The sequence below is a fragment of the Diadema antillarum genome, unplaced genomic scaffold, assembly GCF_040938485.1.
Source record: "Diadema antillarum isolate AM-2024a unplaced genomic scaffold, OU_Dant_1.0 scf00000168, whole genome shotgun sequence".
Taxonomy (NCBI): Eukaryota; Metazoa; Echinodermata; class Echinoidea; order Diadematoida; family Diadematidae; genus Diadema; species Diadema antillarum.
The window spans coordinates 441,315-457,888 of NW_027271057.1; the positions used below are offsets into that span (position 1 = coordinate 441,315).

Below are 16,574 nucleotides of genomic sequence, written 5' to 3' on the forward strand. Positions count from 1 at the left end.
GACTGTGAACAAAAAAGTTATGAAGTCTTGGGGTGAGATCTTATAAATTCTGAAAATTATTGCAAATTTCTTGAGAGAGGGCCATGATGCCCCCCCCCCCCCCCCAGTTATTGTAGGGTTAAGATTCCATTAGAGTGGCCCTTTTGCAAAACTCAATCTTAACTTTCTTGTCTCAACTGACAGTCTGCTAGGTTCAGGTATACAAGGCTATTATTAGAGTTCAATTCAGATCTGAAAACCGAATACTTACCTGGTATTTCCTATGCTCATGATACATGTCAATGATAGAACTGAACACGCACAGTAGCATTCTAACCAATTTCTTCCATCACTGTACTGTCTTAAGTCCCAGTCACATGTACATGCCGGATCACCCCGGATCTGATCCAGGGTGATCTGGGGAGAGATCCATGTAGACGTCTTTACGTAGCATCCATGGAGATCCCTTGAGGTTCATGTAAGTCTGTGTAGGTCGTTGGACGTCCAGGAGGCCAACACGGCGGTTTTTGGAGGTCAAAAACATCCGGCGGCATCTGTGGACTGCCTTGTTGGCAGAGCAATTCAGGATGGTCCGTGCATAGGAATATTGAAATTGTGATAAATGATGTAGTAACATTGGTATATCAAAATTGATATATACATTGTCAAGGGGGTACAATGCCATATAAGGTGATATAAGTTCCAGTGGTAATCAAGTGATACTATCCTTCACTCCCTGTGATGAAAGCATGTTTGCTAACTTTCAGGAAATTTTTTTCCAGGTTGTGAATGGAGGGGTATTGCCACATGCCCCTAACCACCAGCCTGCAAGCAGTTTTGATGATGAAGGGCGTCTTCTTCTTCTGGGAAGGACCAGGCAAGCTGAACCACAGAAAGGTAGTTCTGGTCTAGATTAAAAGAATCTCATATAATGCCCTATTTTATATTCTGCAGATTTTCTGTGATTGCTTGTGATTGAATGCACAAGCAAAAGAGAATGCTTATGTCTGGAACATTTTTGAGAAATGTATTAAGTACAGAGATAAGCTGCCTTGATGAATCATGTACAGCTGTAAGAGCTGGTCAAGTTGAATTAAGACAAAAAAAAATGTGGCACCCTGTTACAGACTTATGTCACCAAATGCCACAATGCATGTGCTACCAAATACGCCAATCTGAAACAATGTTTTCATGCTTTTCCAGCAGATGTGGAGGATGTGTCGAAAAAGCACATATCTTTGGAGACATCGAGGAAGGGCCCACAAACCCAGGAAATGCAGCCATCCATTGCATCAATGTTGCAACAAGAGCAACAGGATCTACAACAGCAGGGAAGTGGTCATGCTGCAAGCAATGAGGTATGGAGTTGGGCACCATACTACAGACTCTAGTGCATATCAACCTCATATTCAAAGGCAAACCATAATTCCCATATGACTGCAGAAACTGTTGATTTCTGCTCTGAAATGCTCTGCTCTGACCTATGCATGTAAAGAAGGGTGGGAAATAATGCTGCGATAACACAACTTCTGTTGGGAAAAATTGGAAATATTACTCAAAAAGGTTTGCTCTGTCATTTGCTCTGATTTGTGTGTGTGTGTGTGTGTGTGCTTATGCATGAATAAAGGAATTAAAATTCTTTCCCCCCCAAAAAAAAAAATTAAAAGAGAGACGGTCTATTTTCATTCCTATCTATTGCCATTCATATCACTTTGCAACAGTGGCATACATGCAAACAGTTGACATTACACACACCATTTTGAATACTAACTCAGTTATGAGTGTGGACAGCAGCAGAACTGCCAAGTTGCCCTGATTCTGCAGGAGGTCCCCTAAAGACTTCAATATCTCTTTATACCTGGATAAGAGAATATAAATATCTCCCTGATTCAGGAACTAGTTTGCCCATTGAGATATTGTATCATACAAGTTTCTCCCTGATTGCTCTTTGGAATCTCCCTACTGTTTGATAGGTGAATGTTGGAAGCCTTGGGTCAGTCACTTTTATCAATAATTGAACATTCAGTATGGATGATGTCAATTTCCTGTGTTTTTTCTTCTCTTCCTCAAGCCTCCCTCCACATACAAAGAATTTGGCCCAAATTCCTAAATGTCACCTAGAATTAGTCCCTGGATTAACTGCGCTGTGTAACATCATTGAACTACACCTATGGCCTATAATTTTGTGTTACCCTCTAGTTGTGCGGGTCGAGTATTTTCTCTGAAATTCGGTTGCCTTTATGCTCTTATTTGCACAATTGCGCAAACACGAAACTTCGCAGGTAGTGAGTCTGGTGTATACAGACTAGCAATATGTTAATCAAATGCATATTCATGCAGGCGCAGACTTATGTCCAAAAAAAATCGTAACTCTTTCCCACGGTCGGCTCAAACAGAAAATTCACATATCTCAAAAGATACATCAGTATTTTTGCCCCAAAATCATATGAAGTATGATATATCCATATTAGACATATGTATGAAGTTTCAAGGGATTTGGTTGTTAATAAAGGGAGATACGAAGAGGTGAAATTTCAGGATTTTTTTAGTCCTTCGCTCCGCACGGTGCTTCAATGACCGTTACGAATTCAAAAGCTTTGGCCTCTTATCAGTGAATTAATTGCACCATATCACATGGCCTGATCTATGGAATCTTGGGATCATGGGGTCAATGGTCAGGGGGCCCAAATATCAAGGTCAACTCCTCAAAATTTCACTTTTGCCCTCATGTTTATGCAATGCCTACAAGATTTTTTCTTGGAACTTAGTGCATACATGTATTACCCGATAAAGATGCTGTGGGAAGTTTTTAACCAAAAAAGTCAAAGGTCAAGTAAAAGTGCTAGATTTCATTTCTTCCTCCATATCTCAGAAGTGACTCAGATAATATCATCACATATGCATGTTCTGCCTGATAGTGATTCTCGTGGGTTTTTAGGGTCAATGAGTCAAAGGTCAAGGGTCAAAGGCCAGGTTGAAATGCTAACAATTTACTTTTTTGATACTGAAATTGCATTTTTTCTCCATACAGTATCTTGAAAATTACTCAATGCATAAACTTATAAAAGGGTTAAAAGTCATGTAAAAATCCTCAAATCCCCAAATACATGCTGTCTTAGGAAATATAGCCATTCATCCAATTAAACCTAGTTCAAGGAAAGTGAGAATTCAACACATTTTGACAAACATGTCATTTTAATATTTTGACAATAATGTGAAACTGTTGTCACAAATTGTCAAGACGTACTATAGAGCTACGGTAGGAGAATCATGCATTATGGTGGAGGCATACCAGTCGCCATAGCGACATTTCTAGTTTGTACCTGGATACATACCTGCTTGCACGTGTGTATGACAATATAGGATGGGGGGGTGGGGGAACAGTTAGGGGTATACTGAGCATGCTCTGTGCAGCTTTTGATGTTTAAAATTTTTTGCTATCTTCAGTTAATTTTGTTGTTGGTGACATGGTGACAGTCACAGAAATGTTCAAGGCTTCGTAACAGTATGCACAGACTGCAAATTTGGTCTCAAAAGCTGCACAAGACTTTAACAAATTAAAGGCATACGATTGTCATCCCTTATGGTACGTAAACTCCGAACAACCGAAGTTTGTGCATGCAATTGCGCAATGCCAGACTCGGTGCTATATCCATAAACGTGTGGGACAATACTGCCACTGAGACACGTGTGTGTGTACGCATCATACACAAACATTGTCACCGCGAGCTGCGGTGATTGGAGGAGAGAGGCCAGAAGACGTGTGGCTCTTTTGGCCTCTCTTCATGCGCATGCGCACTGAGAGTGTGCGTCCATTCGGAAGCTCTCGTGGGTCGCTCAGACAGCCATTTTGGGTTAGGAGATTTGTAGCACAGAGCTCTAATTGTAGTCTCGCGTGTTGTTCGCTGACCCATTGAGCCAGCGCTATTCTCATTCGGGGTCACTACATTTGATACAGAATGGGGGAGGCAGCGTGTTGCATTCGTCTCCGTGCCGCACAAACCACTCGCCACGATTGAGTGCCTTTAAAGTCAAGAAAGCTGCACAAGATTTTAACAAATTAAAGTCAAGAAGCGTCATGACGAGGCCTTCTCGCGTTGCAGAATTATTGCGCAAAACATCGGGAGGGGGAGATGGACTACATAGCACCATGGTTTCAAGAATCCATGGACTAAATCTAGGCAATGTTTTGAAATTTGGGCCTTCGTGTTTATACAGTATGTGAATCATGTGACTTTCATATACCACTGTATGTGTGTGTCATCAAGTCCATGTTGTGTTGTGTGCATCCTAATGTCACCATACCACAGCACAAGCAAGTGCATTAGGGGAGAAAAGAAAGAAGAACAGTCATGTGCTTCTTCCGATTTCATGTACATAGCTTGAATTGACATGTGAAACGCAAGTTTATACGGTAGCCTGTTATGTCATGGCATTTACAAAGGTTTAGGCAACCTGGTATGAGATGTACCCAAAACCTTAACCCTAAAAAGACTGGGCTATTTTGGAAGCTCGAAAGACTGGGGGGGCCTAAAGGGCCCCCCCCCCCCTTAAGATCTCGGCCTTGGATGGCGCGATTGCTGCGGAAATTTGCACAATGGTAGTGTGCGATGTAATCTACAAGATTGTATATTTAAATTTTCCAAAATAGTCTTCTTTTATTTTATTTTGATTAATTTTGCTAAGTTATGCGAGAAATCAGACTCTTTGATCTAAATCAGTAAATAAAGCTCCAAAAGTGCTCTTTTTTGGTGTAATTATTCTTTGTGGCATTCTTAGCAAATGTACTTGAAAAAAAAGTCGGTATCAAAATTAATTTCTTATTTATTTTATTGTTTTATGAATTTCTTATGTATTTCTTTGTTTTTTCGACCTTTTGTTTCGTTGTTTTTTTAACAAAATTTGTGGCAGACACTTTTTGAAGTATAATAATCCTAAAACAAATTAATTTTAGCCATTGAGAGTAAAAATAAGCATATTTATATGAACCATGTGAAAAAACTCAATTTGCATTGACTTTGTACACAAAATCACATTTTTGAGCCATTTTCGGTCTCACGTGCATGTACAAAAAGTTATGTAACTTCAGAACCGTACCCCCGGGCGTCTCAAATTTGGTGTCAAAATGTGCAGGAAACTCGAAAGAAAAAAGTCATAGAGCATCACAGCGAGAGCATTGCGTGTTGCAGAGTAATCGCGCGAAATATCGAGGAGGCGCCTTATAGGCCCCCCCCCCAGTCTTTTTAGGGTTGAATTAGATTAGACACCAAAAACAAGGTTATTCCTTTGCTTGAATCACACACACACACACACACAAATGAGTAGTAGTACCATGCGTCATTTGATTAACAGTTTATCTCCTGGTATATATTGTTTGTTGTCCATGTCTATCACTTGCCACAGATGTTGAGTTAATCTCCTGTTCCACTATGCTGCGCTCGCCATGATTTTGCAATTTTCTCAGATCGGGAAGGATCAGGCAAAACATGAGCCGATTTTGACACAGTACAATGTTAACATTTCTTACGAGAGTTGAGAAGGTAATGAGAGTGGTGTTAAAGCAGGAAGGTCATGCTTTGATCAAGGAAGAGCAGCACAGCAGCGGGACCTCGTCGGTGTCTAGTTTACTTCCCACTCATGTGTCGATGTTACCACCCTCAGAAATACCTTGTTACACTCATCCCTTGGTGCTTACACTGTCACTACTTGTCTTATGGTTTGAAATAGATCAGTTTGATCAGGGAGATTGGGAAGAAGTTTTGGACAGGTTCGTAATTTCTTCCCGATCTGAAAAAATACCAGCTCCAACCCCGTCCTCCAAATGCTGCTGCTACAATGCTTCCAATCCCCGTATGCTTTTGCGGATCTATCCCGATCTACTAGATCGGGATAGATGGGGGTCCATCGTGATGATGGAACAGGGGCTTTAGAGAGTAATATTGTGTGGTCCTATTCTACACTCACGCTTTCACCTTTTTAGTAAATAATAATTTGCATGAATCAGTGTGGGTCTTTACTGAGGTAATTGCCTGTTTTCACAGAGAAGCAAAGATTGTCTCTAGACCTCTGTCAGTTAAGTATTAAAATGCCACCGTATAATATCATCATACTTTATATGATAGAACAGAATGACATCAAAGATAAAATTGTATCATGCTGTAGTGTATCAATAATAAATCAATTTTTGTTTAAAGTTTATTTTGTGATGAAAACAACACCACTCGTGTCGGAGCATTTGCCATGTTTTTCACCATATTTTTGAAATTTCATTCCTAGAATTTTCAGGGCTCAGTGAGAGGATTTAAACATGATAGTGAAAGAATTTCTTGGTAGATAAAGATAAGCTTTTTTTGTGTGTTTTATTCCTTAACACTATAAAGCCCAAGCTATTTTGACCCCTTCCAGGCCCAAGAGGGGAGGAGGGGGGGGGGGGGGGGGGGGGGGGGGCACATTGTCCCCCCCCCCCCACATAACTTCTTTATTATATGATGTATGACCATCATATTTGGCACATGGGTAGAGCAACTCATGCTCTACATGACCCAACATTTGAAATTTTTCAAGGTCACCCACTGAGGGCGCTATTTCCCAAAATATAAAGAAATATGTAGGAAATACGCTAAAATCATGTTTTTTTTTTCTATTTTTCTATCCCCAGTATGTATGTTTTTATTTTATATCAATCATTTTCATATTTACTACAAAGGAAGAGCAAGTTAACCTTCACTATTTGTTATGGTTGAAATTTCTCAAGGTCAACATGTGGGGGCACAATTTATTACAATGTAAAGAAATATATGAAACCTATAATGTATTGCTTAGAATGGGTACATATATTGGTATCACATTTCATATTTCCAAAATATTGAAATTTTGAGTTTGCAGATTGATATTATGAACAAATGATATTACAGGCAAAGTTTGTGTGAAGATAACACAAAATAAAAAGGTAATCTTTGAAAAATGCTATAGTTTTGATTATTTCTATTATATCTATTGTTTGATGCCTATGTCATATAAAAAATAAAGGAAATAATAAGAAGACCATTTCAGGGTAATTCTCAACCATAATTACTTCACATTTCGGTCCTTCAGCAAATTACAGCCAAGAAAATCCTCATTTCATCCATAATTATATTGTTAACTGAAATTGAAACAGAAAATCATACAAAATCTGACTAACATGGTTGTCAGTTTACAGTTGCCATGGCAACCAGGAATATCGGACATACCTAAATTATATATCAAAGCGTTCGCAATAAGATTTTAGGAAAAGTCACCAAATTTGGTTGAAATCGGGTATCAAGGATGTAGGAGCGGCAAACAAAAATATGGTAGGGGGCACAATGTGCCCCCCTTGGGCTTTATAGGGTTAAATGACAAGTCTTACTACTTAAAGCTGTAGAAACTTTCCAAATGGAAATTAGAGTGTTTAAAGAATGGAATGCCCATGAAGACCAATAATTGAGTGTAAATTTTGTTAGATAAGTTCTCATGACCTGATTTGCAGAGGTCCACTTCTTCATAGCCATGCTAGAAATATAGGTAAGTTTCTTGTGAAAACCTTTTCCGTGAGAAGCAATGATTTCAAATTTGTGATCCAGTGGTATAAACTTGTGGCATGATTGAATCACAAAATGAACAGTTGTGAACAACATGATTTTGTTACATGCATTAAGCCTTTTTTTTCAATGGGTATTTTCAGTCATATTGATAATGATGATTAAATTGTTGATTACAAAGATTATATATGTGCTTCTCATGTAGGTTGTGAAAGACATCACAAAGGAGATGTTCTTGGAGGTTATCGATGAAATGGTGCTACGTTTGGCAAAGAAAGTTAGAGAAGCCCTTGATGAGCTGCAAGTATCAGCAGATGTCAGCAACAGCATTATTGAAGAGAAGGTAGTGAAGATGAGCCACAGCATTGCTATGGAAGCACTGAAAGAAGAGCAGCATGCTGATTCAAAACGGAAAGAACAGGAGAAGTAAGTTGTGGAGAGTTTAGCTGCTGTATTATCAGAGCAAAAGTAGAGTAGAAAAAAAAAATGATTTAGATGTTGATTATCATATAACTTTGTGCACAGAGCAACAGAGAGATTAAAAGACAGTTTCAAATGTCAGCAAGGAAGTAATTATCCTGGTCCAGGAAAGAAAGCTGTAGTAAAGTAATGACCTGTTCTGTTACACTAAGTCTTTATGTGCCATGGTGCATTTGATAAACCATAGCTTTACAATTGGTGAATCAATCCAAATACATTTTCAGAGTATGAGACTGTAACCTAGTACCCACATCTTTCAGAAAACCCCATCCGATTTTTGTCAGTGATCCAAGAATATTGAGGATCTGTGCCGAGCATGTCAGGAATCCCTTCCAAGTTCTATCCATTGTGTTCACACAATATGTAGTTCCAAGAGTATCCAAGTACGAAACTTGGAAGAAACAACCCCATGACATGCTTTACAACAATCCAACTTTCTCTGTGACCACTTGACCAAATTGAATGCAATTTTCTGCAAAATATAGGTAAGGTGTTATATTTTTAGACCCTGAAATAGCGCTCACACAGTTAAATCACAATCAATGCAGAAATCTGATTGTACTTTTTTATGGGGGGCGAGGAACGTACTGTATTAGTGAACTAGCTTTGTAAGCAAGGCATCACACATTATAAATGGTCGTCCGTCGAACACAAAAGATCAGAACTTAAAATATGTGTGAAGTATCCTGCCATTATTAATTTCTGATCATCACGTGACATTTGCATGAGACAGACATTAATTTTCCTGTTGAGTGACATCACCTTTTGATAAGCCTTCCTGATTCTATCAAACTTTGTTTGAATAATATGGGTAGCATGTCATAGAAAAGTGTGCCCCAAAATAGCTCCTAGCATAACTTGAATTAGTACTGATTTGTGAACAATGGTTTGAATACTGTGAGTAGGCACATTTTTTTTTCAAAGGTACCATTGCTCAAGAGAGTTTCTCAAGACATTCTTTGTTGTTTTTATCTTCTTATATGGCAAAGAAATGATATCCAAGTATCATCATTGTTTTCGTCGTGCGTCGTGCGTAAACTTTTTACATTTTCATCTTCTTCTTGAAAACCCCAAGACCGATTTTCATCAAACTTGGCAGGTAGCATCCCTAGGGGGTTAGGAACTCAATTTGTTAAAATGGGCACCATGCCCCACCAAGGGGGCCCCCAGGGGGGCCCAAACCCCCCAAAATTAAGGAATCTGTAAAAATCTTCTTCTCTAGAACCAGAAGTGATAGAGCTAAGTTAATACTATGAGTTAGTACATTGATGACTGTAGTTTCAAGTTTGTTCATGGCAGAATCAGGGGTGCCCCCCTTGGGACCCAGGGGAGGGGGTGGGGAAGGGTTCTAATGGGGCCTAAATTGTACATTTTCATCTTCTTCTTGAAAACCCCATGACCCATTTTCACCAAACTTGGCAGGTAGCATCCCTAGGGGGTTAGGAACTCAATTTGTTAAAATGGGCACCATGCCCCACCTAGGGGGCCCCCAGGGGGCCCAAACCCCCCCCCCCCCCAAATTAAGGAATCCGCAAAAATCTTCTTCTCTAGAACCAGAAGTGATAGAGCTAAGTTAATACTATGAGTTAGTACATTGATGACTGTAGTTTCAAGTTTGTTCATGGCAGAATCAGGGGTGCCCCCCTTGGGACCCAGGGGAGGGGGTGAAGAGGGGTCCTAATGGGGCCTAAATTGTACATTTTTATCTTCTTCTTGAAAACCCCATGACCCATTTTCACCAAACTTGGCAGGTAGCATCCCTAGGGGGTTAGGATCTCAATTTGTTAAAATGGGCACCATGCCCAACCCAGGGGGCCCCCAGGGGTCCCAAACCCCCCAAATGAAGGAATCTTTATAAATCTTCTCTAGAATCAGAAGTTATAGAGCTGAGATAATATTATGAGTGAGTACATTAATGACTGTAGTTTCAAGTTTGTTCATAGGAGATCCAGGGGTGCCCCTCTTGGGTAGGGGGGGGGGGGTGGTTGGAAGGGTCCAAATGGGGGCCTGAATTGTATTTTATTAGTTGTCCAATTTTTTCCCACCATCAAATTTAGAGATTGTTTACAATGAGAATATTCTTTCTAAGGCTTATCATGATTGTATTGAAGCGTATTGTTATGTGACATCATTCTATAAGTTTTAATTTCTATTTTTCTTGTTTTTGTTGTTTTTCATTTTAATGATATATCTAAATATGGAATTTGCAAGAGAAATGTAAGTGTCCTGTTATGGAAGATATTTTAAGTATATTGCATCCCTCTCTGTTTCAAATGAATCTGACTTGAATTGTGCCTTCGTAGACAAGAAGCTGAGAAAGCTCTTCAGCATGAAAGAGAAATGGCCATTCTAAGGGAGGAGTTGGCCCGGAGACTCGGGGAGGCCTTGATGGAAGAGGTGATGGACAGGTGTCTCCATGACATAGCAGTGAAAGAAATTAGGTGAGGATACTTGATGTAGTAGGTACCATTCATGTTCACTCACATATTTGTGCACTCATTCATGCAATCACTCTTAATGCATTGAGTGATTAAAGCAGTCAGTCTTTCGTACGCACCCTTCAAATCCTTATTTTAAAAAATGTGATAACAGTGGCACAACCCCAATAAAAGTTGAAGAGCAATTTTACATCAATTGCAAGTTTATCATTACATCTGGAGTGAAATCAGGAGAGCAAATTAAAAATCAGGATTAGAATAAGGAAGTGTGGGGATTTAAAGTCTGTAATGTTTTCACATGAATATTGATATTGATTGTGAGCACTAGTGGCATGTACAACAACTGTAGCATAGATGATACACTTCTTACCCCAAAACTGGGAACTCCTTTAGCAAGAATACTATAATGCAACAAAATTCAATTTAAAAATTTTCATGCCTCTGCCATGAAGTGCCGCCAGAGATATTATGTTTTATGGCTGCCTGTCCATCTGTTCACAATCAATTTTGTTTACATCGTAACTGAAAAACCATTTAAGAGGTATCCCAATGAAACTAGGCATATGTACAATGTATGTATGAGTGGACCGAGTTGTGCCTGTCAACTTTTGGATGCACATGCTCAAAGTCAAGGTGAAGGTCATAGTCTCAAAATTTCACTATTTTTCCCCATATCTACAATGTATGCAATGCCTGAAGGTATTTCTTTGAAACTGAATGTAATCATGTATTACCCAATAAAGATTCTCGAGGGAACCATGGTGTCAGAGGTCCAAGGTCAAGTGGAAATGCTAAAATTTCACTTTTTCTCCATAACTTGAGAATGTCTCTACTTCTCTTCATACTGTAGATGTACTGCCTGTCAGTGATATTTGTGGGACATTTTTGGTCATGGAGTCAGGGTCAAATTCTCAAAATTTCACTATTTACCCCATATCCATGCAATGCCTGAAGGTATTGACATTTACCATATACATGAAGTACCAGATAAATATTCTCGAGAGAAATTTTTGTTTTACCATGGGTCAAGGTCAAAGGTCAAGTGACAATGAAAAAAATGTGACTTTCTTGTTCTCAATATCTTGGAAATGGCTAAAGGTATTATGAAATGGAGTGCATGTGCATGTACTACCTGACAGTGATTCTTTGTGAATTTTGAAGTCAAAGGTCAGATTAAATACTAAAATTATACCACAGTGTATTCAATATTGACATTACATCTTTTTCTCGTTACCGTCAAAGAGATTACTCAATTCACAGACTTAATCAAACTATACATATACATGTACATGCATTACTGCAGAATGAAAAAAATTCAGGGAAAGATTTTGGCCATGGTATTAAAGGTCAAAGAAAATGTTCAAATGTCACAATTTTTCCATATTTTGAAAAAAAAAAGAAGAAGCTGAGATTATTGTTATAAAAATGAATGCTACCAGTAAGTGATTATTTGAAGAATTTTTGTCCATGGGGCCAAAGGGGCAAGGATCAAAGGTCAAGTGAAAATGCTCAAATATGAATGCCTGCTCACTTAAACGATTACGCCCCCATCCAAATGAAACCTAATTTAAGGAAAGTAAGCACTCTACACATATGTGACAGACATGCCAGGTTAATTTTTTTTTTCTTTTGCCAATTATGTGGAACTGTCATCTCACATTGTCAAGACGTACTGTAGACCTGTTGGGTAGAACCATGCATTGTGGCAGAGCCATACAAGTCACCTTGACAACATTTCCAGTTTGAACTCATTTTCACTGCCTAATCAGAATTACAAACAAGTCTCTTCAAACATGTCTTGGCTGTAACATTTCCATTGTCCATCATCCATGCCTGAAAATGATAACTAAGTTCTCATAAATAGAGGGATTTCATTTCCTCACCTGTAAGATTATTTTTTACCCATATTTTCAAAGGGAGAGACATTTGTATCTGCCTAAAGAGTTCAAATTTAGGTTTCCGAGTGCTTTGCATATGACAGAACTTTTTGATTCTAGAAGCAGCTCTCAGTTGCAGAATTTATTAAGATTACTTGGCCATGCCTTATTATTTTGCAATTTTCTCACAATTCGGAAAAAGAAAATTCAGAAAAAGAAAAAATGAAGTTGGACCTATATGTACTAGTAGCGATAAGAAAGTGAAACCGCCTGCTTTGTTTAGCTTGTAAAAGACTATTATGTACATGTAGATTGTTGATATGTGGGCCCTACATGTAGTTGTTCACAATTAGGTGTTTTGTTACTACTTGTGCGTGCACTATCTTAAGTTTTTTCTCATTTCATTTTACTCATGTTTGGGCAACTGTCATCTTTTATATCTCTGTCAGTACAGTATGTATAATCTACGTACAAGAATTGTATTCACCAGCCTCTAATACTGTTTATATTCCATGTTTGTTGTCCCTGCCGAACGAGTTCGAGCAGGGGACTATGAAACGGGCTCCGTACGTGTGTGCGTCCGTACGTGCGTCCGTCCGTGCGTCCGTCCGTGCCTCCCTGTGTGCGTCCGTGTGTGCATCCGTGTGTGATCAAAATGTTCAATTTGCTACTTCTCTGTCATTTATGAGCCAATTTTTATTCTGTTTGCTTTATATGATAGCACTACGTGGGAGCTTTGAAACTGCTGCACAGAATTTCAGTTGTGACCTTTGACCTTGACTTTTGACCTATATTGTACATTTTGCTTCAAAATGCTACTCCTTCGCCATTTCTAACCCGATTTCGATTCCGTTTGCTTTATGTGATGGCACTAGGTGAGGGCTTCAAAACTTCCACACAGAATTTTGACCTTTGACTTCTTTGACCTTTGACCTATATTGTACATTGGCTACAAAATGCTACTCCTTCGCCATTTCTAACCCGATTTCGATTCCGTTTGCTTCATGTGATGGCACTAGGTGAGGGCTTCTAAAATTCTACACAGAATTTTGACCTTTGACTTCTTTGACCTTTGACCTTGATTTTTGACCTATATTGTACATTTTGCTACAAAATGCTACTCCTTCGCCATTTCTAACCCGATTTCACTTCCGTTTGCTTTATGTGATGGCACTAGGTGAGGGCTTCAAAACTTCTACACAGAATTTTGACCTTTGACTTCTTTGACCTTTGACCTTGATTTTTTACCTGTATTGTACATTTTGCTACAAAATGCTACTCCTTCGCCATTTCTAACCCAACTTCGATTCCGTTTGCTTTATGTGATGGCACTAGGTGAGGGCTTCAAAACTTCTACACAGAATTTTGACCTTTGACCTTGATTTTTGACCTATATTGTACATTTTCCTACTAAATGCTACTTCCGGTGGGGACATATATTACGCACCGCGTAATTTCTACTTTTCCTTGTTTGTACTCTCATACCCGCTGAGGGAGTCAATAGAGTCAATAAAATTTCAAATTCTACAAATGTACTCAGAGTCACAAGATAGGGTTCTAAAGCTCATGTTTTTATTGATTATACATGTAGAATGGCAATATGCCTTCCGCACAAAGGATACCTTTTGATTTGGGTATAAGTGAGTGAAACAATGTCAACCTGATACTGACACAAGAAACTTTTCTGACTCACTTGTCATTAATACAGGGATTACGAGAAGCAGCTGACCAAGGAATGGATAGAAACATGCAGTGCAGTACTGACTGAAGACATTTTCAAGGACGTAATTGGTGCCGAGGCCAGGAGCTTGTCTGACAGTGTCATTGCTATGGCAACTGCCGAACGTGATTCAAAGCTATCTGAAATAAGCACTGCAATCCGCCGCAACAAATTGAATTGCCTCTTTCAAAAGTAAGATTTTTTTTAATGATAAATATGCCACTAAAAGAATAAGTAAAGTGAATAGTGATTCATTTACAAGCTAATTCTAAAAGTATGAAGCATTGACATGTGACTTTAATCTGATGTACAAATGTGATTGTCACTGTCTAAAAAAGCATTGAAAATTCTGAAGTTTCACATGTAATATTTTTGTCTGATTAAAATGAAATGTATATTGTTTTGTTGTAAAATTTACTCCATTAAAGGTAAGTTAAAGGACAAGTTCACCTTCATAAACATAAGGATTGAGAAAATGCAACAATATTAGTAGAACACATCAGTGAAAGTTTGAGGAAAATTGGACAATCGATGCAAAAGTTATGAATTTTTTTAATTTTTGTGTTGGAACCGCTGGATGAGGAGACTAATACAGCTTGTGAGTCATATGCGTACAACAGTATAAAGAAAATGTAAAAGAAAATTCAACATATTTTCACTTTTTTTCGCATAATAAAAGAGCACTTGACTTGCCTCTTTCTAAAGGCAGGGGGAATAATATTACCCATAACATTTGTCGGTAACGAGTCAGGGGAATGTGTACTTTTTTCAAAAGATGGAATTTTGTGAAATTCTCTTTATATTTTCCTTATATTGTTGTACGCATGTGACATCTAAGTTATTCATACACTGCAGTAGTCTTCTCATCCAGCGGGTACTGCACAAAAACTTCAAAAATTCATAACTTTTGAACGGATTGTCTGATTTTCCTCAAACTTCCAATGATGTGTTCTACTAATATTGCTACATTCTCTCAATCCTTATGTTTATGAAGGTGAACTTGTCCTTTAAATATGAACATAAAGAGAGTTTCTTCTTGAACCAGCTGTCATCATGTCATCAGCATTCCAACTACACAGCTGGTGTCATCTGTAAATGCATACATTTATCATGAAAATGGACAGCCAAGTAACACATCACAGGTTGCAGATGCTGTGCTCTATCATAGATATGCAATCCTAGACATCAATGAACCAGCAGAATAAATATATGTACCAAAATGTTCACATTTATTTTTTAATACTCCTCTCTCAACACTTTTTAAACCAGGCATCACAATGTTAATGTAGAATATACTGTTTGTTTATTAAGACTTTTGCATATCTAGCATTTACTGTGATGTGTTGTCATGTCAACATAGTTGACATTGTCACCATATTTATTAAAAGATCATGTCTTAAACTTTAACAAAAACTCTCCATCCACAGGTGGCAGAGGGTGAAAGGAAAGAGAGTCAAGATCCGTTGTGCTCTTGAAACATTTCCAGCAGGCCCACTTAATACAGACATGGCTCAGCAGCTGCAGATCCTGTGGCCAAGTGTACAAGACCATAGACCTCTTGCTGCTCCTTCCTGTCGTTCTACAAGACCAACCCTACCTCTCTCTCTGCAAACTCCATACACGTATGTCGGGGAGAGGGATCACATTATAATGATTTTGCAGTGCACAAATTTCTGACTTTATAAACTTTTAGTATATGAAAGCTTTTGAAACAGGATAAGGGGGTCATAACTTGCATACATTATGCTGCAGATGAGTTTATCAAACAATGAGCAAAGTATCTTCAGTTCATGACTGATATAGTGAATGTGCAGAAAGAGATGCCAAGCAATGTGTGTGGGAAATACATTGACAAGTCATTCTCTGTATCAAGAGAATTCAAAACTTATCATGTATTTTGAGGGTCTTATGATGTTACTCATGAGAAACAACAAAAGAGTCAGGAGTTCTGACAAGCACGATGAGTGAAAGATGACAAATACAAAACAAGATTGTGGTGTTAGAAACCCACAGAAATGCTGCTTTTGCTCTCACTGGCTTTATAGTAAGATGCTGCAAGGGTGCATCTGTGTATGTTGCACAAAAATTGATTGTCCATGCATGTATCATTGGTAAGTTGGACTATTGTAATGTGTTCTTATATGGACTCCCCAATTCTCATGTTCGGCGACTGCAGCGAGTCCAAAATGCCTTTGCCAGGCTGGTCTGTAACAAACCCTGATTCTCAAGGATCACTTCTCTTCTGAGAGAGCTACACTGGCTTCCAATTCATCAACAAATATCTTTTAAAGCCGTACAATCGTGGCGAGTGGTTTGTGCTGCACGGAGACGAACGCAACACGCTGCCTCCCCCATTCTGTACCAAATGTAGTGACACCTGATGAGAATAGCGCTGGCTCAATGGGTCAGCGAACAACACTTTAGACTACAAATCTCATGACCCAAAATGGCTGCCCGAGCCACGAGAGCCTCCGAATGGATGCATGCTCTCAGTACGCATGTGCATAAAGAGAGGGCA

At 38.8% G+C, this 16,574-nt stretch overlaps 1 protein-coding gene across 1 annotated transcript in view; it reads left to right on the forward strand.

Annotated features, from left to right (window-relative positions):
• The window catches only part of LOC139722643 (germinal-center associated nuclear protein-like), a 128,865-nt gene that overhangs the window by 29,229 nt on the left and 83,062 nt on the right, over positions 1-16,574 (forward strand). The window contains exons 13-18 of the mRNA XM_071633937.1: positions 762-876; positions 1,183-1,337; positions 7,747-7,967; positions 10,325-10,462; positions 14,045-14,248; positions 15,484-15,678. Coding sequence (XP_071490038.1) covers positions 762-876; positions 1,183-1,337; positions 7,747-7,967; positions 10,325-10,462; positions 14,045-14,248; positions 15,484-15,678 — 1,028 coding nt within the window. The remainder of the gene's footprint in view (positions 1-761; positions 877-1,182; positions 1,338-7,746; positions 7,968-10,324; positions 10,463-14,044; positions 14,249-15,483; positions 15,679-16,574) is intronic.